The sequence below is a fragment of the Hyaena hyaena genome, unplaced genomic scaffold (genome assembly GCF_003009895.1).
Source record: "Hyaena hyaena isolate Hyena2069 unplaced genomic scaffold, ASM300989v1 scaffold_107, whole genome shotgun sequence".
Classification (NCBI taxonomy): Eukaryota; Metazoa; Chordata; class Mammalia; order Carnivora; family Hyaenidae; genus Hyaena; species Hyaena hyaena.
In genome coordinates, this window is record NW_024080739.1 from 2,833,510 (window position 1) to 2,861,473 (window position 27,964).

General features: G+C 39.8%; 1 protein-coding gene across 1 annotated transcript in view; it reads left to right on the forward strand.

The window, feature by feature from the left end:
* The first annotated feature begins 2,211 nt into the window (after positions 1-2,211).
* KCTD16 (potassium channel tetramerization domain containing 16) overlaps positions 2,212-27,964 on the forward strand; it is a 247,417-nt gene continuing 221,664 nt past the window's right edge. Inside the window, exon 1 of the mRNA XM_039236208.1 lies at positions 2,212-3,043. Coding sequence (XP_039092139.1) covers positions 2,212-3,043 — 832 coding nt within the window. The remainder of the gene's footprint in view (positions 3,044-27,964) is intronic.

Here is a 27,964-nt window from a genome sequence, read left to right on the forward strand (position 1 = left end):
AAGGAAGCCCTCTGGGACAGGAGTAAAATGTCTCTTAGCCGGGCGTGTCTTCCCCTGAAGTCCTCTTGGGATGAGTTGGGAGGGGGCAGGGGATGTCCGAAGAGATGCTCAGAAAGAAACAGCCCCAGAAAAAGGTTGCAGAGAACAACTTCTTACAGGTAAGCTAAGATAATGACTTACTGATGTAAACTGTGGGCTTTCTGAGGGTTATCAGTGCCTCGTGCATTCTTTCGAATGAGCAGCTACAATTCCAGAGAGATTGTATTTATTTATTCGTGCTGGGGGGGGTGGGGAGGGGATGGAGAAGAGGGAAAACAGAGGGGATCTGAGTGAGGACACGGCTTAATCCCCTTTGATTTTAAAGAAAAGCCACGTTGTACCTTGAATATTGGGGTTCATTTGGTGTGGTTTCTTTTTTTCTTTAAAAAAAAAAAAAAAGCTATACAGGGGAAATTTGTCCTTCAGTAGAAATTCAGTGCATGTGCAAAGATTTGTTTGTGGATTTTCAAATGCATAATCACTTGTGTTTATGTCGCCGCTGGGTTGGGGAATGGTGGTGGCGGTGGAGGTGTAAAGGCAGGAAGAAAAGGTAAGGCGAAGGCCCTTGCAAACTCCAGACTCGCCGACTGGACGCCCGGGGAAGCGGTTGCGCGGCGCCGCGTCCCCGCCCCGAGCCCGGAGCCTGCGAGTCGCGTGCGGCGGCCGGTGCGCGGCGTCCCCGTGCAGCCCTGGCGACCTGTCACCGAGGACGACTCGACTCGAGCTGCCTCCGCTTTCTCCCAGCCGTATTCCTTTAAGATGATGTAATAGTCATTTCCCTGGATGGTATCTTGCCTGCACTGCTGAGACAACAGCATCCGAACTGCACTGGCAACTGTGGAACCACCCAGCTCGGCCGCCAGCCGGAGAGGCCGGAGCCCGAGCCCCCCGCGGCCCCTGCGCGCTGCGGCGGCCGGGCTCCAGCGGCCCGCGGCGGCTCCAGGCGCCTCCCACCTGCCTGCGAACATGCGAGCCCGTTTGCCCTCGCCAGCAGGTGGGGCGGCTACCTGGGACCCCAGCGGGGCACATCTGTCTTTCTGCTTCTGGGCTTTCTGAAAAGCTTCGAAGTCCCAGTACCTCTTGCAACTCTTCTGTTTTAAGGATTCTTTCTAAAGGTTTCCCCTGCCCCCCACCTTTTTTTTTTTTTTTTTTTACTGGGAAGCTTTGGCTGGATATTTTCCCCTGCCTTGCTTCTTCAACCCAACCACCTCTCATCACGCTTTAACTTTTTTGTGACTTGGTTCAACTTGAGATCGGAAGTGAATACATACCTATATACATACATACAGATATGCATTTATATACATATATATATATATTATTTTCTAAGAGCACATCTCTCCTGCACTTTTCATTGATACCTCTGTCCTTTACCTCTTCGGGATTTGACAAGCTCCAGACGGTGGCTGTGGATTCTGACTGCTTTGCAAATGGGTATTTCTTCACAGGAGCTGGGTTTCCAGCCCTCACTAAGGTAAGTTCCGAGACTTCTTGCTTTTCCTGTTCAGCAGGGAGGAAAAATCCCCTTTTGGAAGTTGAAAATCTTGTATTCCTTTTTAAGGCAGAAATACAAATACAAATATTTTTAATGCTAATTGCTGGGGACAGAGGCATATGGGTAAACATGTAGACACAAAATAGCTTGAAAGAAGCCACGATTTAGTTGAAGAATGGCTGAAATCGGTAGTTCCAGGCTGCTTATGTCAAATAATCTTTCCCTTCCTTCCTCCCTCCCTCCCTCCCTTCTTCTCTCCCTCCCTCTCCCTCCCTCTCCTCTTTCCAGCGGTGTCTCTTTTTCTGACTCATGCTGGGTTTGAGGAAATAATTTTCTCTCTTTTCCTTCAGACAGACCTCTGAGTAACTGGGGACTTGGCCTGCCTTGCCTACTGAGCTTGGGGCAGATCGGATGGAGATGAGTTGATTATATTCTATGAAGTAATAGCTCACCACCAGCCAGGGTTTAAACTACTTTTGCAGCATCACTTCACCTGTGGACTCTTCTAAATTTTGCTTGCTTGGGGAAAAAAAAAAACTGGGGTAAGAGAGAAGGTCATTTTTTAACAAGTTAGCGTCCTTCTCCCTCTTTGACAAGTTGATGCAAAGGATAAGGCTGTGACTCCATTGGATTGCACCTTCAAATCAAAATAGGAGAAGAAAAAGAAGAAAGGGACAATGGCTTTGAGTGGAAACTGTAGTCGTTATTATCCTCGAGAACAAGGGGCTGCAGTTCCCAACTCCTTCCCTGAGGTCGTGGAGCTGAATGTTGGTGGTCAAGTTTATTTCACCCGCCATTCCACATTAATAAGCATCCCTCATTCCTTCCTGTGGAAAATGTTTTCCCCAAAGAGAGACATGGCTAACGATCTAGCCAAGGACTCCAAAGGAAGGTTTTTCATTGACAGAGATGGATTCTTGTTCCGTTATATTCTGGACTATCTCAGGGACAGGCAGGTGGTCCTGCCTGATCACTTTCCAGAACGGGGAAGACTGAAAAGGGAAGCTGAGTACTTCCAGCTCCCAGACTTGGTCAAACTCCTGACCCCCGATGAGATCAAGCAAAGCCCAGACGAATTCTGCCATAGTGACTTTGAAGATGCCTCCCAAGGAAGCGACACGAGAATCTGCCCTCCTTCCTCAGTGCTCCCTGCGGACCGCAAGTGGGGCTTCATTACTGTGGGTTACAGGGGGTCCTGCACCATGGGCAGAGAGGGGCAGGCAGATGCCAAGTTTCGTAGAGTTCCTCGGATTTTGGTTTGTGGAAGGATTTCCTTGGCAAAAGAGGTCTTTGGAGAAACTTTGAATGAGAGCAGAGACCCTGACCGAGCCCCAGAAAGATACACCTCCAGATTTTATCTCAAATTCAAGCATCTGGAAAGGGCATTTGATATGTTGTCAGAGTGTGGATTCCACATGGTGGCCTGTAACTCCTCGGTGACAGCATCTTTTGTCAACCAATATACAGATGACAAGATCTGGTCAAGCTACACTGAATATGTCTTCTACCGTAAGTACAAAGGGTTCTATTTTTCATCTGTATCAATTCTCTCTACAGATGTTTGTTGTCTGCATGTTCATTCCTGTCTAAGGAATATTATTTGGGTTTGTTTGTTTTAAACTTCTGAGGTATAGCTAGAATGCTAGAGTCTATAATTCAGGTCTCATGTCTTATCAAAGCAACTTTTATCTGTTTTATCAATGACATCACAGAATATTCAGAGGCCTCCGAAATCACAAGATGCAAATGATACTGGTTTAGGTGATACGGGAAATGAAAGGAGATGTGTGTGTCTGCTTGCCAGATATCGAGTTGTAAGGATAAGACGATGGTTAGAACTTGGCTGTTGGTCCACGGGAGACTGGCAGACTCAGAGTGAATGTGGTGGTGCTGTCCATTTCTGTTATCGGAACTCTGGGATCTGTTAAGCCATTGCTGGAGACTTGCTTTCATTAGGGGCTTTGAAAACACAAATGGATGTTAAACCAAATGATGTGGTTTTGCTTAGATAGATGGCAGTATAGACTGATAAAAAGACCCCCTATCTCCCCCACCAAGTCTGAAACTTGCTTTTATAGGCTTTACAAATCTATTTGATTCTTTAGCATTTTGTACTGAGACTTGAGTTGCACAGCCGACTTCATCATACTGAACTTCGTTTATGATCCACCTAAAAGGAACTAGATCTTTGAGAATTGTCAATCACGACCAAGTAGCTTCAGACAGCTGAGGTGATAGAATTACTGACGTAAAAGGAAATGGGAGGGGGAGAAAGGAATGGAAACAATTGTTCTGGGGAAGCATTTTAAATAAACACTTAGAGGTCGGTCCATTTGCTTTAACGATGACTTAAGGTATAGGTTGCTTTGTTTTATGAAATGGCATTGTTCTAAATAAACTGTAAGCCTTGATCTCTGGAGGGAGAGCAGTAAGTTATTCTGTAGTTTAGTGCCTGATTTAACAGTTGGTTTTCACCAGGGCCTGGGAGTTGGGGTGAAGTGAATTCCATAAGAAATGTGTCCGCGTTAAAATTTGGTTTCCTCTATTCTTATTTTAAGGCAAATCCATAAATTTGGGAGACTAAAATGTCTATTTTTTTAAAAAAACATGAAAGTATGACTGAATTTCTTGGACTGATTTTTGCCTCCAGTTGGGTTTACTCCTGTGGAGATGGTGCTGGGAACCCTAGTAAGAGGCCAGTGGCAAGCTGAGTTGTTCTATGCTGAGGTATCCCACATTCAGTTTTTAGAAGTGAGGACACATGGATTGTGTGGAAAGGACAGCCTGTGGAGAAAAATGAAATCGGCTGTCAATTCAGGAACATACTGATGTGTAATAACAAGCATTATTTGGTCCAGCAAACCTATCAATGGCCTTTATAATCTATATCTTCCTCTACACTGGAGTTTAGTCACCAGATACAGCTTTATTTCTTTGGGTGAATTTCCCCACTGGTGTTGAGATAAGACACTAGCTTTTCAGCCTTCTATAAAGGAATCTGACATTATCTGTAATTCTGTAGAAAAAATATCAGTTCCTAACTTTTGGGAAAAATGCATCTTAGAAAGAGTTCAAACCTAGGTTTGTGATATTTGCCTTGTTCTCCAATTTCTAATATTTGAAAACAGCATCTTAAGAAGCATTAGGCAAGTCAGTGAAAACGCACCATCAACAACCACCTGTAAAAAGCCCACATTAGATTTCTATCACTTGCTCATCTAAATGAGACCCAGAACCTGAAACATATTTGCCTGCTAGCTCGCTGACATTTGTGTGTTCATCAAAGACTCATCCATCTAACACTGTGTCCTCTTTAAATTGCTCTGAACGCGTTCTGCTCTGCTGACCATATAATTGCTTCCTTCTCTGTTGGGTTGCTGAGAGGCTGCAGGGGAGCAGTTTGCTCCCGTCACTAATGGACGGGCTAGCACAAGCACAATGCAACTTCATATTACACAGTATGTATATTGTATACGATATACTTCCCTTTGTATGTAACATCTAGAGCTAAGTATTAACTCTTCCTCTGTCTTAGGACCAATGAAACTGACAGCTGGCTTTCTAGGGTGCAGCACAGCCTCTGTGCAGACGCTTAACCATAATTATTTAATTAGAAGCTGCCAACTGTGCCTATATAAGCATTAATTCATCAAGCTGTTGTGCTCGGGTTAATGGGCCGAAACTATGGGAGGTGCTCTAAAGCAGGAAGTTGACTATGCAAAGATGCTCTTCATCCAACATTAGCCCCACCCAGCCCTGCCTAGTGCTGCTTAGCCCTGCCTAGCACTGCCCAGCACATAGCTTCTAGCTTCGCTGTGCACTGTGTGAGCAGAGCATTGGAATCACCACCTGAGAGGTTGGAAGGGGTAGCATGTGTCCCTAGGAGCATCTCCATATCCTTAAAAAAAAAATCAATCAGCCAACCAGCAAACAAAAACAACAAAAAAAGATGGTCTTTGCAAAGAAACTCAACTTGCTCCTAGGTTGAAAAAATTACACTGTATATACAAACTCCTTAGATCCAAAGAATTAACTCCAAGCAATCAGACACTTCTAATAACCCAGGGATAATACAAAGTTATTTTTCCTGGTTCCATAACATAGTAAACAATGAACAGTGAGAAATGAATATATTACATATGGTGGCTGACAGTCATAGGGAGAGACTCCTTTCTTTCCCTGTTTGCCCTATTTTCTTCCAAGTTTTCCAAGGGGAAATTGAAAGACCGAAATTTCCCTGTCAGTTGTTAACAGGTTAGATTTTTGCCTTATTTACACTTGATGTAGACCTAGAGTTGATGGTCAACATCAGGTAGACTGAGTGTTTAGTTAATGGAGATACACCAAATATGATATGTGGGATACTATGGATTATGATTCACCTATCAGCATCTAGGAAAGTATGATTAATATAAGAACAGAAAAGAAATATCTAGCTAGGATTGCCTCATAAAGCATTTTAGATATGTCCTTTGTTTTAAAACAATGCTAAGATAGCTTTCCTTCTCTCCCACTCCACTTGTTAAATAGCTACCTCTCTTTTCTCCTCAAGCATTACATAGAAGGCAGTAACATAAATAGAGGATGCCTTCTTGACTCACCTGCAAATGAAAAGGGAGCTCAGTAATTTGGAAAACAGAAGTCCTGATTTTGAACCAGATATTCAGTGGCACTTCACACCAGTTAGGAACAAAATCACAGGTGCAGAAAAATAAATGAACCTCTTAGTTAGAGCCATCTTCCAATGCCCGAGAGTGAGAAGATTGTTCTTGGTTGGAGTGAACTATGCACAATTTTTAAAATCTTACTCATGAATGAGTTCCTTCAGACAAATGCCTGAAACACTCAAATTCAAAGGAATTTGCCTCTAATGAAACTGTGATAACATGAAAAGTAGGAAGTTTAATTCATAGGATGCATACTCCAAAAACATTCCACTCTGAGTTCTGTGAATTATAGTAGAGACACCGACTCACTTCCTTTTCAACAAATTGCTGCTTGTCGGTGTGTTTTAATCTTTCTTCTCTTTACTTCATTTCCTTAAATTTAAAGGATCGTTTCCACAAAACTCTCTAAATTGCTCTATGTACTGTTAATTTTAAAAATGAAGCTGGCCGTTATTTTACCAGCAAAAATGGGTTTATTCGGGAATAATAGAGAATTGCAATTTAGGACCAGCAAGCTATAGCTAAACCATAGGGAAGTAAACTATAGCAAAACCATAGGAAAGCCCAAAGGAGGAAAATTCTCTTTTATAGAAGAAAGGAGTGGGGGGTGGGCATTTGAGAAGGGCTGTTATAAACAAAAAGCCTATTGAAATAATCTAGGGTTCTCAGTATAGTGGCTTTTCATTGGCTGAGTTGTGACAGTCTCTTATTGGCTGGGGCTGCTACTGGGGAGAATAGAAAACCTTTCTTCCTCCTGCAAGGATAGTAAAGCAGTATGGACTTACAAGGACCATATATTCCTGCAATTGATGACAAGTGTTAGGGTGTGAGAACTTCCCATTCTGAGATCTGGATTCCACTTTAAATGAACTTTCCTTTTTAAAATTTTCACAGTACACAGTACTTCAGGGCTGTTGACTTAGATGGGGTGCTGGAAAAAAGTCAGTCAGAAAGTGATTTCTCAGAATTCAACTGCATGATCTTGTATTAGGAAGAAATATGTGGTTGTGGCCACCGTGAATAATTTACCCAACATTGACTTTAGAAGCTTCAGTAAGAGGGTGTGTTCTTAACAGGAAGAAATACATCTATCCTGAAATGATTCTAGCTCTTTTTCTAATGGTTTTCAAAAGATACTAAAAATAACTTCTGTTTTTATTGCCCATAGAGATATGATGTTGGCATGTTCAAAATGAAGCAGTAGAGCAATATAGTCAAAACGGTGAGGATTAGTCTTCACTACCACCTACCTCTCTTCTTCCTGTGTTGTTTTTCTGTCTTCTCCACCTTAGATACTCTCTTTTAGTCCTGTTTCAGTCATTCCTGCTTTCAAGTTCTTTCTCTCCATTGTCAGTAAAAATTCTCTTCTGCCGTATATTTAAAACACTTTTACGGCATGGTGTTACTTTTCTCAGGGGTTTTGGTACATAAGAAACCCTTTGATAGTTGTAGCCCAGGTGACTGCATCCTGAAGAGAGTACTCTCAAGACATGAGGCCTCTTAATTTGTAACTTAAAAATATAGCACAATTTAAATATAAGGCTTTGTCATGAAGTTGAATTGGACCCGCGCATGGGCAGATATGGAATGGTAATAGTGATGACAAAGGATAGGTGTATGGATAGAAGTTTTTTCAGTCTCTTTAAGGAGCTGTGATCTGAGGACTGGGTTCAATATAACAGTGATAGAAGCATGCTACTAAAATATTTTATTACACTATTTTCACTTTCATGCCAAAAATATATGTCACCTGAGCCCAGCCCTTTGGGCAATTCAGGTACTTTCTTCCTAGGCCCAGAGCATCGCTGAATGAATTTGGCAGCAAGAGAAGTGTCAGCATGTGGGCAGGATGAGGAGGCATCTGAGATTGCTCTTAAGTGCCTCAGTATGTTAAAAAATATATATACAACCGGAAAGAGAAGACCAAATACATTCCTGACAGCCTAATGAGGTTAAGATCTTCTCAAAGAAATTAGAAACGGAAGTAGCTGAGAATGTGCCATTTGGAACACCTCCAACATGAACAATGGAGAGACTATGTATCCAATGTACAGAAGAAAGTTCTTCAGAAAAAGATACATGGATCCTCAGTTTCTGCATCTTTACTGACTATTGCTCTTTTTCTTTGTTCTTTGCTATGGCTTTCCTCAAATACTGTATTTCTTGGCAAGTCAATAAAAAAAACTTTATACAGAAATTTTCAAATGCATCCAAATGTAGACACCCAGTTCCAACAATTACAATTAACATCACAGGAGCAATCTTGTATTACAAATATTCATACCTACTTTTCCTTCTGTCTGCACTGCATTATTTTGAAGCAAATTTCAGACATCAATCATTTCATTCATCCACAGATACAATTCTGTATGTTTCTAAAACAAAATGAAAATAAAATATAACACAATACTATTATCACAGATACAATTAGTAATTCTTTAATATCATCTAATATCTAATTGATGTTAAAACTTCTTTGATTTTGTTAGAATATTTTTTAAAGTTGGCTTCTTGAATCAAGGTTCAAATAAGGTCTATCCATTTTCTTCACTACTTATTTTTTTCATTCAAAAAATTTTAAAAAAAACTTTAACCCATATGCAACAAAATAGCAAAATGTATACCTTACATTTACGAGAGCAAGAGCGAGAGCGAGAGAGAGAGAATCTTAAGCAGGCTCCAAAATGTGGGGCTTGATCTCATAACCTGAGTAAAAATTAAGAGTCAGAATCTTAACTGACTAAGCCACCCAGGCACCCCTTAAATCTCTTTTAATCTCCCCTCCCTCCCTCCACCCTCCCTCCCTCCCTTCCTTCCTCTTTCCTTCTTCCCTCCCTTCCTTTTTTTTTTTTTTCAATTTGTCTGTTTGAAGAAACCAAATTGTTTGCCATGTTCAATATCCAGCACTCTGGTTTTACTCATCCATCTATATGATCTTTGCAATTTCATTAAAACATTTTTTTCCCCCTGAACCTTGCATTTCCTGTAAATTCATTGGATCTGGACTCTAGATTCTAGATTCTAGAGATTAGCTCAGATTCAAGTTCAGTATTTCCATCAAGAAATCTCCTTTTTTTAAATTCTTGAAGTATAATTAACATACAGTATTAGATTAGTTTCAAGTTTGCAATGTAATGATTCAACAGGTTAATATATTACTCAGTGCTCATCAGAATAAGTATACTCTTAATCCCTTTATTTCACCCAAGGCAAGTCCATTTTTAATTTTTGATTTGCTTTAGAAGGCAATAAAAGAAACCCTTATTTTTCTTTCTAGTCATTCAAGAACTATCTAATATTCCATTGTTGTTCTTATCATTAAAAGGGGCTAATATCACGGGTGCAATGAGCCTACTGAGATGTACAGTGGGTCCTGTAGACTGGGAAGAGGAATCATTTTGGGTGAGAAAGTTCCCCTCCTGGCTATTCAATTTTTATATTCTTGGATTCTTTCAACTGTGTTGAGCTCCACTTGAACTCATCATTTGTATCCTCCCAAACCTCTTCTCTTCTTGTGTTCCTTATCATAGTAATTGGCATCATTAGTCACTCATTTTCCCAGGGAAGAATGAAGCCTGGGTGGCATCCCTGACTCTTCCTTCTTCCCCGCCTATGGCAAGTCCTACTGTTTCTTCCTCATTTCAGTCAATTCCATCCATTTCTCTCTATCACCACTGATCCTACCTTGGTCCAGACCACTAACATTGCTTTTTGTTGCTTCGTAACCGTGGGAGCTGCCCAAGTGAAATGAAACACTATCAGCATGGAGCCTGACATGGGGCTCAGTCTCACAAATCATGAGATCATGACCTGAGCCGAAATCACAAGTCATATGCTTAATCCACTAAGCCACCCAGGCTCCCCAAAATAAATAGACGTCTGTACCCATCTGACAAATCTTAAGTTTATAAAGAGGCCTTAATGGGATTCAGTGACATAAACCATCCAGATGGTCTCAACACCATATCACTATCTCAAGCCTGTGTCCTTGGAGCACCTTCTGGGAGCGTGGAAGTCCAACAGAAAGCACATTGCATTCCATCCACATGGGAGGGGTGGAGAAGCTTCTGATTTGCCTGGTCCAGCTCAGGTCAACCAGTGGCTACGTCCCCTGGATCCCCTCTCCCAACAGTTTTCCAGACCACTACAAAGAAATGTAAATTGTTCTCCCTACCTCAAATTCAGTGTAATCCCCTTTAGATCTATTCTCCCTGTTGCAAAAATGGTGAGATTTCTGAAATGGGAGCTTGATCATGTCACTCCTGCTTGAAGTTTTTCCATTGCCTCACAACTATTCTTATAGATAAATGCAAACTCCTTACCAGGAATCACATCCCTTTATGAAATGGGCACTGTTTCCTTCCCCAGAATCTTCTGTTGCCATCCTGCCCTTTGCATTTCCAACTTCAGCTATACTCGATTTCTTAAAGTTCCTGAATGCTGTCATGTACATGCGCATTTTGTACGTAATGTTCTCTATGCCTGGAACTCTCCTCCACCTGCTTTGATGAACTAAATCTTCAGGTCCCAATCTAGAGATTAACTTTTCTGGGAAGCCTTTCTTAGCCCATCGTATCTGGATTGGGGACCCCTTTTCTTTGACCCAAGGACCTTATTTTCCTTACTGTGGTACAAATACTATTGTAATATACTTGATTATTTAACTGTCTCTTAAACATTATCTGTAAACTCTGTGAAGATAGGAATTGTATCTTTCATGTTCATCACAATACCTGGCACAGTACCTGGAATAAATGTAGGTCCTCCAAAAATAGTTTTCAGAAGAATGAGAAATAATAGATGCCCACTACAGAGTTCTGTTATGGTCACAGATGCCACTGTTTTGTATATGCTTTACATTATCTCTTAACAGAACAACTAGAGAACAGTGATGGAATGATGGTACTTTAAATAATAACCACAGTTTTCCTAACTTCCACTGAGTGCTTTGGGCGGGTACTCAGATAATCACTTTACATACAAATTGGAAATCTTACCAAAAGATTGACTCTTAGCACCTGCACCTACCCAGATTCTAGCTCAAAGGGACGGAGAAAAACACTGAGCAGCAGCAAAGTCTCCAGTGGTCTCCTATAAATTGGTTCACCCAAGCAGGAGCAAACTGAAAGTGAGGTGTGGCCAGGGTTTAAGGAACAACCTAGGAGGGACTCAGGATTCAAAAAAGTGCTCCAAAATAGAGAAAGTAGCTCCAGTAGGAAGAGAACTGTACCGGTATGCAAAGATTATTATGAGACCAGCCAGCTTGTCTTCTGATTTCTCTTACCACTCAGATATTCCATTTCCTCCTCCATCCCCTCCTAGGCAGCAGAACATGGTAATTAAGGGCCTGGGTTTTGAAGTCCAGACTCCTTGAGGTTGAATCCCTAGCTATTGGGATCACTGGCAAATTATTTCGCTTCTGTGCTTCATTTTCCTCACCTTTAAATGGAGGTGAACACAGTACTTGCCTCACAGGGCTGCTCTGAGAATCAAATGGGTTGCTATATATAAAGTGCTTATGACAATGCCTGGCACCCAGTCAGTGCTGTGGAAGTGTTAGTAATTACCAGGATGGCTAGAAATACTGGATGGAGGAGACACAGTTGCTTTCTTTAAATAAACCACCTGATTCCTTCTGATACTTCCCTTGTACACTTTGCCCAGCATGTTGATTCTATGCATTTTAAAATAATCAAACACATCCATAAAGGTTTTTATTTATTTTATTTATAGTTTTATAAGCCGCCTTTATCTTTTTTTAATGTTTTATTTATTTCTGAGAGAGAGAGAGAAACAGGGTGATCAGGGGAGGGTCAGAGAGGGAGACACACAGAATCTGAAACAGGCTCCAGGCTGTAAGTTAGCCGTCAGCACAGAGCCCGACATGGGGCTGGAACCCACGAAACATGTGATCATGACCTGAGCCGAAGTTGGATGCTTAACCAACTGAGCCACTCAGGTGCCCCCCCCCCAAAAAGGTTTTTAAAAAGGAGATTCAAATTATGTATTTTACTTGAAACACAATATGTGTAAAAGTAAACACCCCCAAAAGCTTCCAGGTCTAGTAACTCTTTTCTTCCCCTGGCTATTCCATCATGGAAGTCGTTAATAGTGCCTTTTCCTCCACCTCGTTTTTGACTTGTGGTATTCAGAACCTAGGCTAATATGAGGTAGAACTGAAATTTAAGAATACAACCTAAATTATATATTCAGTGACTGCAGAATTAGAATAATCTTTTATGAATCTCAACCTAGAGAACATTCTCCATCATGGTGACAGAAAATGGCTATTGAGCATGCCACTGACAATAGGATCATTCAGATTTCTCTAAAAAAGAAAACCAGACATCTCGCTCCACACTGTGAGTAGCTGTGCTGTGTGGCAGTAGAAAGAAATCCGAGCATTAATGCAGGGCTGTTCCCATGTGACCCGCTCATGGGAAGAAATTGATACTTTCTACTTTCATTCATCAGTCACAATCCAAAGTAGAAAATTCATAACATTTTCCCACCCCAGTTAATACTGATCTTTTATTCTGAGTATATTTAATATAATGTGACTGTGAATTAGTTACATTGATGAAAATGGAAGGCAACCCATTATACACAACTTGATGGCTCACAAGTTGCCTTGGGTTTTGGGGCATCTGGGCGGCTCGGTCAATTAAGCACCTGGCTCTGGATTTTGGTTCAGGTCATTACCTCATGGTTTGTGGGACTGAGCCCCACGTTGGGCTTTGCGCTGAGAGTATGGAACCTGCTTGGGATTCTCTCTCTCCCTCTTACCCCTCCCCTACTCTCTCTCTTTCTCAAAAATAAATAAACTTAAAAAAGAAAATGCCTTGGAGCCATTGCATATTGTGTTTTAGACAATATTGTAGACTGTCCAGATCAATAGCACTAGGCAGCTAAACAGAGAAAAGGGGAAGTGGGCTCTGGTAATGGTGACTTTCCTGTAAAGGGGACCCTGGAGCAGCAGAGACGTTAGGTAAGGCCAAGGGGTGTACTGATGTCAGAGTTATAGAAGCATAAAGTTAAAACCATGGTGTAGGGTTACATAAGGAATAAAAATATAAACCATGGGGAGACTTGAGACCTGGAGAAGCATTGCAGTTCTGAAAATCCCTTAGTCAGAAGGGAGCTGGCCTGTGATGCAAAGTACAACAAGAACTGTTTGGGAATTGTGGCTCATTGTCTTACAGTGTAAGCATCTAGTTATGTCCAGTGGAAAACCTTTCCTGTGGACATTGCAGCTGCAAATTTTTCCTGAAATGCAAATTGAAAATGGGATTCGGTTCTCATTAATTTGCTCTCTAGCCAGTGAGGTGAAATATCTTTGTTTCTTTAAATAGAGGGATATGGTGCGGAGCCCTACAACTTGGTGAGCTGCAAGGAAATAGAAAAGTATTAATTTCGATTTGTGTAAGGAAAGTATGCATTAAAAAATGAACAGTTTTGCTTGGCTTTTCTGGGTTAGATAACCCTGTGGCATGGAGCAGTAATGACTAATGATATAATGTGTGATACTTTCAACATTATAAAGGCCCTTTTTTGTCATTTGAATGCTCAATAATGTAAAATATTTGTTTGAAAGGATCTGATGGCTTCACATTTACCAAGGGGCTATTTTATATCCAGTAGTTTTGGTAAGATTGTCCAATTGAGATGAGTAGGAAATATCGTATCTGTAGGCAAAAAGAATTGATAACCTCATTCACAAAGTCCTCATGCTAATGATTTTCTAGTACTTTTCCTCAGTGTGCCAGGGAAGTGATTCACAACGTGCACAAGCTTCATTGATTAGAAACTGCTGGCCCCTCAAACCTTCTTTCATCTGCATCCTTCCACACAGACAAGAGATATAGTGAACTATAATCTTGTTTTCTAACAGATCTTGACATCCGTTCATCAGAAGGACCTATGTTAATAGGCAGATTTAGATCTAGCTCCAAGTTACTTATAAAAAATTCTGTTCTCTGTCTTCTGGCTCTGTGAGTAAATAACAGGCACTGTGACCTTGCTATGCCCTTTGCTCTTGTGTGTGTTAGGGTCTTAGGCATCTCTGCAATGGCTGGCCCATATAATTCTTCCAGAAATATTTATCGAACACCTACTATGCACCAGAGACTTCATGCAGTTCCAGAGATTCGCCTGTAAACAAGAAGCATATGGTTAACGCTTTCATAGAGCATATGGTTTAGGGAGAGAGGAGACTAGTAAATGGGCAATTTTGAGTGTGATGGGGAAGTATAAATGGATATGAAAATAGAGAGGGAGCTCCTAATCTGAACTTGGGGTGTCGGGAAATTAAACCAGAGTCTATTTTAATGCTTGGAGAGGAGAAAATGCTTAAATCTTGAATGCATTTGTTGACTTTAAGACACTAGCCGGCTGATAGAGTCATAAAAATTACATCCTAGGATGGCTTAGCAGAACCTTAAGATAACTAGCAATCATTTCACTTCTCATTAGAGAAATCTCATTAGATTTTTTCCAGTGATTGCTATGTGAGTGGTTTTAGTTAGTCCAGGAAACACTATCATAAAAAAAAAAAAAAAAACCCTCTTCAATTCTCTTTTCCATTCAAATCTTTGTCTTATGAAAGTGTATGTGCAAAACCCAAAGCCAGATGATAGCCTTAGAGGACTAGCAATTGACTTTAAAGATACATTATAATTATGTCTACAGTGTTCTTTTATAATGATAAATGTCATTATTATTATTTTAACTTTAACTCAGGATTACTGACTTAGTCAATCTCATGCACAACTCAATTTCAGTTACTACCAGTGTGAGCACATAGGAGGAGATCATAAGCATTTGCTGAATTAATGAATTAACTCATAACACCACCTTTTTAAATAAAGAAAGTATGAAGTATAAAGCAAGTGAAATTTGCTTGCAGTTTCACTTGACATTTACTTTTAACCACAGGTATATTCTACAAGCAACAGTGAGAATATGGTTGATAAACTGACAGCATAAGATCTATCCAGATAAAAACCTTAGTTCTGTCACTTTCTAGCAGGGCATCTTTGGGCAAATGTCTTACCCTCTCCATACATGAGAACACTTATCTATAAAAAGGGAATAAGGAAGCTTCTCTGTTGGTAGTGTTGTGAGGATTAAGCCAGGGTCATGCCATCTTATTAGCTTGTCTCATCAATAGCCATGTCCTTCATCTCTAGGCTCTTTTAGTTCATCTTACAAACAGATGTGTTTGGACCTAGAAGAAGAAACTGAGGGAATATGGATCCATTAGAACAGATCCTGCCCACTATCACAGCAAAAGTCAAGCTGCTACCTGCTGGTTTCACATTGGACTATTACTACACACACTCCATGACCTTAAAGGAAGGAAAATCACATCACCTAGCACATGCTCTTATAGTTCCCTCAATATGCTCACCACTCTGCCCCTTCTGAAAGGATGTGTTTGTCCCCAGAGCTCCATCACGCTGGCCTTTTGGCAGTTCTGTGGGCCAGTCCCTTTGCCCCTTCGAGGCGATGCCCAAACACACTTCCTTCCACTCCTTGCTTTTCTGTGTCTTATTCATCCTTCAGTCAGGCTTTAATGGGTTTTCCTTGGAAAGGCTTTCTGTTACCATCCCAGCTGAAGAAGTTATTATTCTCTATTCAGCACTGCGTCTCCAGCATAGCACTGTTCACACAGTTATCTGCTTGATTTACTTGATTTACTTACTTATTCTCTTTCTCTCTCTGTCTCAGTTGACTGTTGGCTTCATGGTGGCAGGAGCTCTCTTGTATTCTTACCATCTAGCACAGTGTAGGGGCTCAACACGCTATATTTTCTCCACCCTCTTTACCCCATCATATAAAATTATAATAGTAGGATTCCTTCTCATGGTGAAGGCAACTGATGATATAAATATAGTGCATGTGGTACATATATAATCCCTGACTCATAGAAATGAATGAAGGATAAAGAAGGCAGCGAATGTAAACCTAGAGAGATTGGAAAACAGATGTAGATAAGAGTAGAAACTTGCTGGGGCGCCTGGGTGGCTTAGTCGGTTAAGCGTCTGACTTTGGCTTAGGTCATGATCTCGCGGTTCGTGGGTTCGAGCCCCGCGTCGGGCTCTGTGCTGACTGCCGGCTCAGAGCCTGGAGCCTGTTTCAATCTTGTGACTCCCTCTCTCTCTGACCCTCCCCTGCTCACGCTGTCTCTCTCTCTCTCTCCTAGAAATAAATAAAACATTAAAAAAAAAGAGTAGAAACTTGCTGTGATGAGTTCTTTAGTCTCTCCAGCCCTCAGGTAACGCGGCTGTGTAATGGGAATAGTGGACTTCATTGTTTCATAGGACACTAAGTACTAAATAATGTGACACCTGTGAAGAAGCTATGTAGCTTGAATGCATGTGTGCAACAAAGGCAGATTTTATCTTAACTTGAGTAAACATCAGGAAAATGTCTTAAGAAAAGGTAACTACACCCAAGAGGAGAGAGATTAAATCTGCTCATTTGGAAAAATTGTTAAGACATTTAGATACGAATAGTCAAAATGTGCAAATGAAGTTTAATGGGACTGCCACAAACTAGTATTCTTATTGTATAAGGCTGAGTAGCATACAGTTAACATATGGGGGGGGGGTATATTCTTATCCCCACTTATGTAATGACCATAGATTTATGGTATGAAGATTCTGGCCAAATGGACAAAAACAATTCTCTTTGCAAGCCCCATAAATTGTACTGCTGGCTGGGAGCTTAAAGTGTATCTCTCATGCCAAGGAGAGTACCAACTTGATTCACAAAATCAGAGCATCCTCAGAAATGGAGGAATCTCATGATTCCATGCTTCAGTTTCCTCTCTTATAATCTCCAGGCTTTGAATAAAGTCCTAGGTGGAAGCCACCATACAGAATCTTTTACAGTGGTGTCATTTTGACTTCAGTGAGAACTGTTTGTGAGACATTCTTCTCCATTTCCCCTTTCTGCCTTTTCTCTTGGTGGCCCTTGGGCAGTCCCAGGAAACCAGGACTCAGTGTAGCTGCTGAAAAAACCATAATCCGGACATCCCAAACAAATCATAAAGTTTCTTCTTTTGAAAAGTTGTCTTTTTACCTTTTTGGTCAGGGTCTTAGCTGTGTACTTTTAACTTCTTTTATTTTCATTTGACTTCTGTTTCATTCTGAGGACAAGTGTAAGGATGAACTGAAGAAAGGCAATTATTAGACAAAGCAAAGAGAAAAAGTAAATTAATTTTGCCTTTATCTTTGGTATGTCACAAAGAAAGTTACCATAATTATCTACTGTAAATTTTTGTGTAATAACACAAGTGTAATAACAAGTGACTTATTGTTATTGAAAGAAGGCCTGGAAAATAGTTTTTTACAACCAGCTTTATATGCTTTCTGCCTAGTAAGTTTGGAATTGTTTTCTATATTGTGAATAAAGTATATGGTTAGCATATTATTCTATTATATCAATATAATGTATACTTTCTCCATTGAGCTTAAGGGGCTATGGTAAAAATCTCTGGTTAAAATGGTGCTTTCTATCCTGACGTGAAGAATTAATTGTAAACAAAAAATCTATTTTGAAGGTGTTTGGAAATAATACCTCACACCAGCCATATTCTTCTGTATAAAAACAGCAGGATCACTTTCTTTTTATCATAGCTATATTTTCGTATTGTTTATAGTCTGTGATTTGCCTTGGTAATTTGCTTCTTTTTATGGGAAAATGAGTTTTCTTTCCAACAACCAGATGCAATGTAATCAAATAATTGTTATCTTAATTTGCTGCTGAAAGAAAGAAAATACAGCTATGCAGTGATGTATATTTGAACTCAGAGGTGTTAACAATAATCATGGCTATCCTTTATTGAACTCTATATCAGGTTCATGTCAAGAGCTTCTCATTTAATCCCCTCGAAAATCCCTAAAAGTAAGAAACTGGGGCTCAGAGAGGTTCAGATTACTCAAGGTCACTATTAGTGGCTGCTTCAGAATTCTGATATAGGAAAACCAAGTAGGGTTAAGTTTGAGAGAAGTTCATTTGTTCATATCAAGAATAGGCTGTGGGTAGGCTGATGGAGTTAAGGGTGGGTGGGGGCACATGGGTGGCTCAGTCAATTAAGGGTCAGACATCCCCTCAGGTCATGATCACAGGGTTCCTGAGTTGGAGAGCTGCATTGGGCTCTATGCTGACAGCTCAGAGCCTGGAGCCTGCTTTGGATTCTGTGTGTCCCTCTGTCTCTGCCCCTCCCTCACTTGCACTTGTTCTCTCTCTCTCTCTCTCTCTCTCTCTCTCTCTCTTTCAAAAATAAATAAACATTAAAGAAAAAAACGTGGGTGATGAGGCTGAACTTTAATTCTTCTATCTCTCAGACCCAAGTTGTGGCTGTGGGATGTAATAACCGGGACAAGCAGAATCAAAACCCCAGTTCCCCCACCCCAATTCTGGCATCTTCACCATCATGCCTACCACAGAGGTACTAGATGGAAATGCTATTTTTTTTTTTTTGACTGGCCAAAATCAGCTCTTCAAGGGAGCCACCTCCCAAGACCAAGTGAGGGAGCCATGTCCAGCCTCCAGGAAGGGGTGGGATGGCAGAAAGTGCTGGACAAGGATAATTGCCCTTTCTTTTTCCCATTCAAATTTCAAGCCTTAGGAACACGACTTCCCCCATGATACAGATTTAAAAAATTAAACCAGATTGTCCTGAAATCTGTGAATCTGTCCTCAGTTACCCACACAGAACTTCTGGGACACAATCTCTTCTCCCAGAGACTCCTACACAGCATTATTTTTAAGAATTTAATTTCCTAAGACCACAAATATGAAGACAGACAAGATTTCATAGTACAAAAAGATGTCAAAAACATTTGAAATGAAATAGGAAGAATTTATCCTTGTCTTCCTAAATACCTCAGCCAAAAAAAAAAAAAAAAGTACATATACACATGTATAAAATCTTAAAAAGTAAAAAAAAAAAAAAAACCCACAAAGGCATATTAGCAGTTTCTTTTTCTAGAATCAGTGGCAAACCTGAGATGAGTGAGGTAGTCATGAGGAAGGTTAATCCAGATGCCCTGACAGGCATTGTTGGTCCCCAGAGAAATGGCATATTTGGACATGAGCCTATGACAAACTCAAAACTGTTTAAATCATAGAATATACTGAAAATGAGCTCTTCTTTTAGAAGCTCACATAGTTGTTCATTTGGGGAAAGTTACTTAAGAATATAACTGTGGAGATCTTGATGGCTCAGTTGGTTAAGGATCTGACCCTTGATCTCTGCTTAGGTCATGATCTCACAGTTCATGGGATTGAGCCCCGTGAACATACGAGCTATGTGCTGACCGTACGAAGCCTGCTTGGGATTCTACCTCTCCCTCTCTCTCAAAATAAATAAATAAACATTTTAAAAAAGAATATAATCGTGGTTGAGTATTTTGTACTAGAAACTTTATATTACCTTAGAAGCTTGGCCCTATGTATCAGCAAGCTTACAACTAAAAACGAAAAAGAAACATCAATTCTTGGTTTTAAAACCAAGTGACCTTCTTAGCTTCTTGTCTTATAAATCTTGAAAGTCCTAGAACCCTAGAAATGGGGAAGTATTAAACCCTGGCTTTTCCCCATCTCTTATGGCTTTTGTTTTACTCCATTTAACTGTTTAGTCTTCTCTAACATTAATTATATATACCACTGATTGAATCCAAATCACACAGCAAAGACTGTGATAAGTGTTTGTCGACATTACCATGTTCTCTCTTCAGAACAACCTTAGGGGTTGAGGATTATTTTTTACATCTTACAGATGAGAAAACTCAGACTTAGGGAGATGCTTACCCAGGTTCACAGCTAGTGAGTAATAAAATCAAGATTTAGACTCTGGTCAAGTCTGTCTGACTCTAAAGACTGTGAATGCTTTATAATTGCTAAATTACCTTGGATTGTCCATAGAGTACAGATCCTTCTGATAAAGTGAAATATAGAAATGAGTAATACAGAAAGTGAGAGCAAAAGAGCACTTTAAAAAAAGGATGATAGAACAAACAGTATATTTGTATGCTGATAGGAAGAATCCAGTTTTAGGGAAAAAAGCAATATAGGAGAGAAAGGAGAGAGCTGAAGTGATATCCTGGCATGAGGAAGAAGTAATGGGATTAAGTGCATAGAGTTTATCCCTTTGTTATGAACCTTGTCACTTCATCCAGAGTAATAGTGTGAATATGGAATAGATATAGTAATAATAAATGTCTACATACATACACGTACAAAAGTAATATATATGTATTGATATAAATAATGTATATATATATTTATGTGGTAAAGGAACATATAGGTACAGACACAGTTGGCATGCTTTGGTGGGAACTTACTGATGCTTGTTTGGGTTGCTTCTATTTGTTCAGTAAAATAGGTAGCTTTAAGATTGAGGAGGAGGAGGGAAGTATTTGAGGTTTGAAGAGAGAAAAGGCAATATAAAAATAGCTAACCAGGACTGTGGGGAGTGAAGGAACGAGGGGAATGTATTGTTGACTGTGAGCATTAAGGACTCACTTGAAGCAAGTGGCCATGAATTTAACATGAAATCATTCAGCACGGTTGTACATTTTTCTCCAGCTGCATGGGTGCAGGTTGGGGGCAGACCCAGATGTGATCCTAACTAACCATTGGGTGTGAGGTTTTGCAAAAAGGGGCAAAAGAGTTGGATATATATGCAAGAGAGTTATTAAAATAATAGCGTTATTAATAATAGTTTATCAATAATAAAATTACTAATAATAAAATAAGTTAGGTAAGATTATTCAGTGAGGACATGATGGAGATAAAGAACAATGCAAAGGTATAGGATCAATGGGCTGAAGTCCCTAAGGAATCTAAAGATTGTTGGAATCTAGTCTTGGAAAAAATGAGCTAGAAAAACAGGAGGACATGGTGTGGTGTGTGAAACTGGGCTTAGAGAGGGTCAACCAATGATAATGACTCAGTTCTGACCATGCCCATGAAAGTACATGGCTGAGGGAGGGTGGAAGATATGATCATTGGAAGAGAGGAGTTGGGAGTACTCAAAGATCATCTTGAAAGCAAAGAATAATGTTATTTCAATTTCATAACAACCCTATTATCCTCATGGTAGGAAGAAAAACTGAGGCTGGGAGTTGGTTATTAAGTCCAAGATTCCAGTGCTGGGAGGTATTAGCACTGGGACTTGAATCTAGTGTGTAAGACTCATGCCACTGTACATGGTAGCTTAGGTATGGAATGTTCTCTGCCTCTATGCCATGGCCAATGGGGCTGAGAACTTTCAAGTGTGTTGTTATTTGCCTACCAAATCTGTCATTCACCAACATGGATCCATTAAGCACCTACTAAACACCAGCGTGCCGCACTGCTCTGTAGGCAGTGCTGCAAGGAGGAAAGGAATTGTATGAAACAGCAGTTGAAAATTCAGTTGCAGCTGTATTATCATCCTTGCCAGTAAGAAAGTACTTGAATCATTATTTGACTATTTTATTGCATCTTGCCCTTATTAGCTTATAAAAAATGAGTAGAGAACAGAAAATGAAAGTGCTGATATTGGTGATATGAAGCATATATCTCATAAATTTAATATAATTGAGACAAAGGTGGAAATCTTTAGGCATGCTGAAAGAGGCAAAGAGCCTCAAGTGGATATCATTGGATTTAAGTCAGTTGAGTGAGTTTTCAATTAGGAATGAAAAAAAATCAAGTTAACAGAAAAGGTATACAATGTGAGAACTGTATTTCAAAGATACTGTCCTTGTTTGGGAAAGCTTATCACATAAGATGTAAATCTATGGTTTCATTTATGCGACAAGGTCTTTATACGTGACTCAAGGGATATGTGATATAAGAATATATGGGACACTTTTATAATATAGAACTGATATAGGTATTGGGAAAAAATAGAAGAGGAAATATTCAGTTCAGTGTGACATGATCAGGGATGTCTTCCCTGAAGTGGCCTTAAAAAAATCTTTTTTAAGTGTTTATTTATTTTTGAGAGAGAGGGAGACCGAGCATGAGCGCAGGGGAAGGTCAGAGAGAAGGAGACACAGAACCTGAAGCAGGCTCCAGGCTCTGAGCTGTCAGCACAGAGCCCAGTGTGGGGCTCAAACTCATGGACTATGAGATCCTGACTCGAGCTGAAGTCAGATGCTTAACCAACTGACCCACCCAGGCACCTCTAAAAAAATTTTTTTAATGTTCATTCATGTGTGTGTGTGTGTGTGTGTGAGAGAGAGAGAGAGAGAGAGAGACAGAAAGAAAGAGAGAGAGAGAGAGATTGAGAGAGAGAGAGACATTCTGTGACCTCGTTCAATTCACAGGTTAGGGCTTCCTGTGTGACAGTCTCTTGGAGCCTGAACTTTCCCTCTTGGCATTTGTACAAGTGTGTTAAAAACAATCTTTTTTTTTTTTTAAGTTTGTTTATTTTTATTTTTTTAAATATTTATTTGAGAGAGAGAGAGCAAGAGGCAGAGAGAGAGGGAGACAGAATCTGAAGCAGACTCTAAATGACAGCTGACAGGTTGGAGTCTGATGCAGGGCTAGAACCCACAAGCTGTGAGATCATGAGGTGAGCCAAAGTTGGATTCTGCCCCTTCCCTGCTTGCTCCCTATCTCCCTCACAATAATAAAAATAAACTTAAAAATTATTTTAAAAAATGAAAGCAAACTCATAAAGAATGAGGAGCTTATCAGGCAGATAATACAAAGAACATCGGTATAGGTGGAAGGACTAGCAGATGCCAAGGCCTGGAAATGAGGCTGAATATGGTTTGTTTTCAGAACCTCATGCTTGGAAGTTAAGGGCAGGGAGCCGACCAAGTCTCTATCTAGAGAGCTAAGGTAGAGCAGATGGTGAAGGGCCTTGTATGACATGCGAAACTACTGGACTTTATTATAGTTACTGGGAAGACTTGTGGGTACAAAGGAACCACACATTTTTATCAGTGTCTTCTTTCTGATTTTGTTGTTAATATAATGTTAGCTAAATTTGCATCACTATTGTTTGATGCTTACAGAACACTTTGTGATATCTGACTATGATTCGGGGTACACTTTTTTGGACCATTGTCATACATTTCTTCCTTTCAGCTATTTGGCTTACTGAGTCTCTTCATTCATGTATTTAGATAAATATTTATTGAGCACCTACTTACTACCAGATATGTTCTAAGTAACAGATTCAGGATGAATATAGTTACTGCTCTCATGATGCTTATATTCTAGTGGGGGTATAGATTGATAGGTAAATTCATACACAAATTATATGTTATGTTAAATTACTACTTCATGCTAATATTGTTAATTTCTTCCCTGTGATTCCTCTTTCCATCTATTCTATAATCTCGTGATAGAGACCATGGTCTTTATTCCTACAATGTAGGTTGGAGGAACCAAGCAGCATAAGCTTAAATCACTACCCACGAACTCTGCCTATACAGGATGTGAATTAGGCTGATCTGTGAAGTTGAAAAAGTCCCTCCTTATCCTCTGCTATACCTTCATTGCTGTCTGGTGTCAAGAGTGGTCCAGGGGCACCTGGATGGCTCAGTGGGTTGAGCGTCTGACTTTGGCTCAGGTCACGATCTCGCAGTTCGTGAATATGAGTCTCACATCAGGCTCCTGCTGTCAGCCTGTCAGCACATAGCCTGCTTTGGATCCTCTGTCCCCCTCTGTCTGCCTCTGCCCTGCTTGCACTCTCCCAAAAATAAATAAATATTAAAAAAAAAGAGTGGTCCCAAAATGGAAGCACCACACAAAGAAAGGACAAGGTTTCCAATCATATCATTAACTCATCATTAAGAAGAGAGAAATAGTCTCAAGTTTTGAATGTTCTTTCTACTTGATGATTTGGTAAAGGATAGACTATTATTCCCTTCCAAATTCATACATGTGGTCTAAAAGATCACAGTTTTTTAAAATTCATGTTTTGAATTTCAGATAATGTCCTAATAATACTCAAATAACAACAATAGGGATGTCTGGGTGGCTCAGTCGGTTAAGCATCCAACTCTTGATTTCAGCTCAGGTCAAGATCTTATTGTTGTGGGATTAAGACCCACATTGGGCTCCGTGTGGTCAGTCTGTAGCCTGGTTGGGATTTGCATTCTCCCTCTCTTTCTGCCCCTCCTCCACTTGCATGTGCATGCTCTAACTCAAAATAAATTATTAAAAAAATAAATATCAACAGTAGTATTTTAGAATTGTTGCTAGTGACAGCATAGTAATAAATAGCTAATACATTCTGAGTGCTTACTTGCTAAATATATGATATCTACTGTCTGAATACTCAAAATAATGGGCCCAAACGGTTTAAGCAGCTTTCCTAAGGTGGCTCTACAAGTAAAAAGCAGAGCCAGGGTTCAGAACCTGAGACATGGGATTTTTTTCTACATGGACTTTTTTCTAGAGCCTGGGCTTTCAGCATCTGTGTTATGTGACCATGCTGCCACAAGTCCAAGCCACCAGGTAGTCTTTTTCCTTCTGAAAAAGAAACATCTTTTGATGATGTTTGTTTGTTTTAGATTCCTTTTGATGGAATCTAAAATAGATTCCTCCCTTAGATCTATGGTAGATTTTATCCCTATGGGAGATTCTACCATCTTTAAGGCAACAGACACATAAAGCAAGCCATGCATATAATTTAAAATTTTCTAGCTGCATGGAAAAAAAGTAAAAAGAAAAAGTAAAATTAATTTGAATAAAATATTTTATCTAGCCCAATATATAAAAATATTATCATTTCACTGTTTCCACATATTTTTCATTGCCTCAGTTTCTAAATTTAAAATAATTAAATCCAAACAAAATTGAAAAATTTAGCTCTTCATTCACACTTGTCATCATTTAAATGCTCAGTAGCCACCAGTGGCTAATGGCTACTGTCTTGCAAAGTGAAGCTTTAGAGGATCCCATTTTAACCTCAAGTTAGGGGCACCTGGGTACCTCAGCAGCGTAATGGTCCAACTTCAGCTCAGGTCATGATCCCAAGGCTTGGGAGTTTGAGCCCCACATCGGGCTGTGTGGCTCAGTGCCAACAGCTGGGAGCCTGGAGCCTGCTTTGGATTCTTAGTCTCCCTCTCTCTCTGCCCTTCCCCTGCTCACATTTTGTCTGTCTCTCTCTCAAAATTAAATAAACATTAAAAACATTTATATAAAAAAATAACCTCGAATTAAACCTCAGTTGTTTACTGACATTGTGTACGGATTCATCAGTAGACCCTGAGATTTTGTAGTTACTTTTTAATGCATGATTAGAAACATGGAAGTTATTTCAGGCAGAGCAAATTGTTTTTCATTCATTGTAGGACTGTGTCTTCTAGATTTTGATAAGTGCTCTCTAGCTATCTGCCATATTTCTAGTTTGAGCGAACCTCCAGTCTCATAAAGGAAACCATATCAACTGTTAAATGAAAGAAAGTGATGTCAATTAAGAAAGTTAAAATTAGAAAAAAATTTTTTTGTTCTTCTAGGCATAGACAGAGGTGAAGGGTGTGATCTTTGTCATTTTCTTTCCATCCCAGAAGAAATTCTGATTCTATCATTTTAAATTCATTAATTATGTTGAAATCTACATTGTAAGAGCTTGATACCATCAAGGTCGACTCTGTCTCTCTGAGTTTTACAACCTGCAGGGAGTCTAATCTATCAGAGCTTTCTTCCTAAGCTTGGGAAAGAGACAAGGAAGAAAGAAAGAAAAGATATCTGAAGTTTACATGTCAGCCCTACTCAGAGGTATTTTTTCTTTTCCCATCCTACCCCCCACTTTTTTTTCATTTTATTGCAAAAAAACCAGAGAGTTTAGTGATAATGGCTTCCCTGCTGTCCATCACAGTCCCATCACCAAAGGACTGTGCTATTACATTATTTGTGCATTAAATGGAATCCATTGTCACAGCCAGGTTTTTCTTGTTTCACACTTTAGATCTTCCATAAACAGGACAGATAATGAACATAAAAGAATCCAGCTTACCTAGGAGGATAAGGCAAAATTGCCCAGGTGTTTGAATTGTGCTGGCCAGTTTTATCTGGTACTGCTAAATTTTTTCCAGTTCTGGCAGTCAGTGCTGGGGAGGAGAATAGGAAGAATTAAAACACACTAAAGAGTATTCCCCATTTAATCTCAATAGTGCCTATTTTATACCTAGGACCACATAGTATTTATTAGACAAAAGTCTCCAAGGTTTGAAACACAATTCTAGTATTTTCTGCTTAGGTAAAAATAATAAATAAAATTAAAATCAACAGTGGGAGATGATCTATTGTAAAGAACCTAATCTTCAATTATTATATTTTGCTTTTGTACAGAAGCATTTATATTCTGTAGTCATCTCATGCCAAACAGGTGCCTTCTCAGCAGCCAAGTCTCAGCCATGGGAAGGAAATGAGTTATTTTTGCTTTTGATGTTGCCTTGGGATGTTCCAAATTCAAGTCAAGAAGAATTCTTCAAACCTCCCTATTTGATAGGGACTCTGGCCATTTATCTCTAAAACTGGTACTCACCAGCCTCATTCCACAAAAGAAAGCTCAGGTTTTAACTCTCTTGTGAAAAATGTAACATATAAAAGCTTCACTCAATTTATTATTGTTTTTTATTCAGTCTGCCTTGGTTGAATCACTCATATTTGCTTTGTATTTTTTCTCCATCCCGGGGATCACAAGTTAATTGGGTGAGGTAAGACATGCTGAACAGGTTTTTTTTTTTCTTCAAGTTTATTTATTTTGAGAGAAAGCGAGGAAGAAAGAGCTGGTGTGGGTGTGTGCAGAGGAAGAGCAGAGAAAGAGAGAGAATCCCAAAGAGGCTCAACACTTAGCATAAATCCCCACACAGGGCCTGATCTCACTGCTGCTGACTGGGAGATCATGACCTGGGCCAATATTAAGAGTCAGATGCTTGAGGGCACTTGTTGGGATGAGTGCTGGGTGTTATATGGAAACCAACTTGACAATAAACTTTTATTTGTTGAATAGAGTCAGATGCTTAACTGACTGAACTACCTGGGTGCCCCATGCAGAGACAGTTTTTAAGCAACTTCACTGAAACCAGAAACACCAATGACCTTAGTGGTTGGTTTAGTAGAAGATCCTAGATTTGGAGTCAGACTAGAGTTGCATACCCCAGTTGTACTACTTAAAAGCTTTGTGAGCCAAGACAAACCACTGGGCAAACTGAGATATGCTCCCTGTAAACAATGGGAAAAACCCACCCTCATCACATTGTTGTATGGCTCAAATAAGGTGATGTCCATAAGAGAAGACTTGGCAAACTGTAATGTACTGTACTAAGAATGGTAATAAATATATTAAACCATACTCATCACAGTCCCTCCCTTTTCCACACACAACAATTATTATGATCAAAAATAAGTTACAAAGAAGGACTAGAAACCAACCTCTCCCTCAGGGGACATCAGCCTTTTCCTCTCCTAATGAAAACAGGAATATAGCACTGTCTCTTTGGATGAAAGCTAAGAGCTGTCCAATGGGAAATAAATAACTGATTGCCAGGAAATATATACACTCGCCTCCCTAAAGCTGAGCTCAATTTGTAACCCGGGAAAGCACACCCAGCTGATGGAATAAAATGTTCTCAGTCTATGCTTTTAGGGGGAATAATTTTGCATGGGCAATAATCTTGGTTTTATTAACACAGCTTAGTCTACTGATTAAGTGGTTTCAACCTATTAACAATCTGTTCCTTTGAGCTGGTATAAATCACATGTTTTCCTGTTCTTTGGAGGTTCTAGTGCCTTTCTC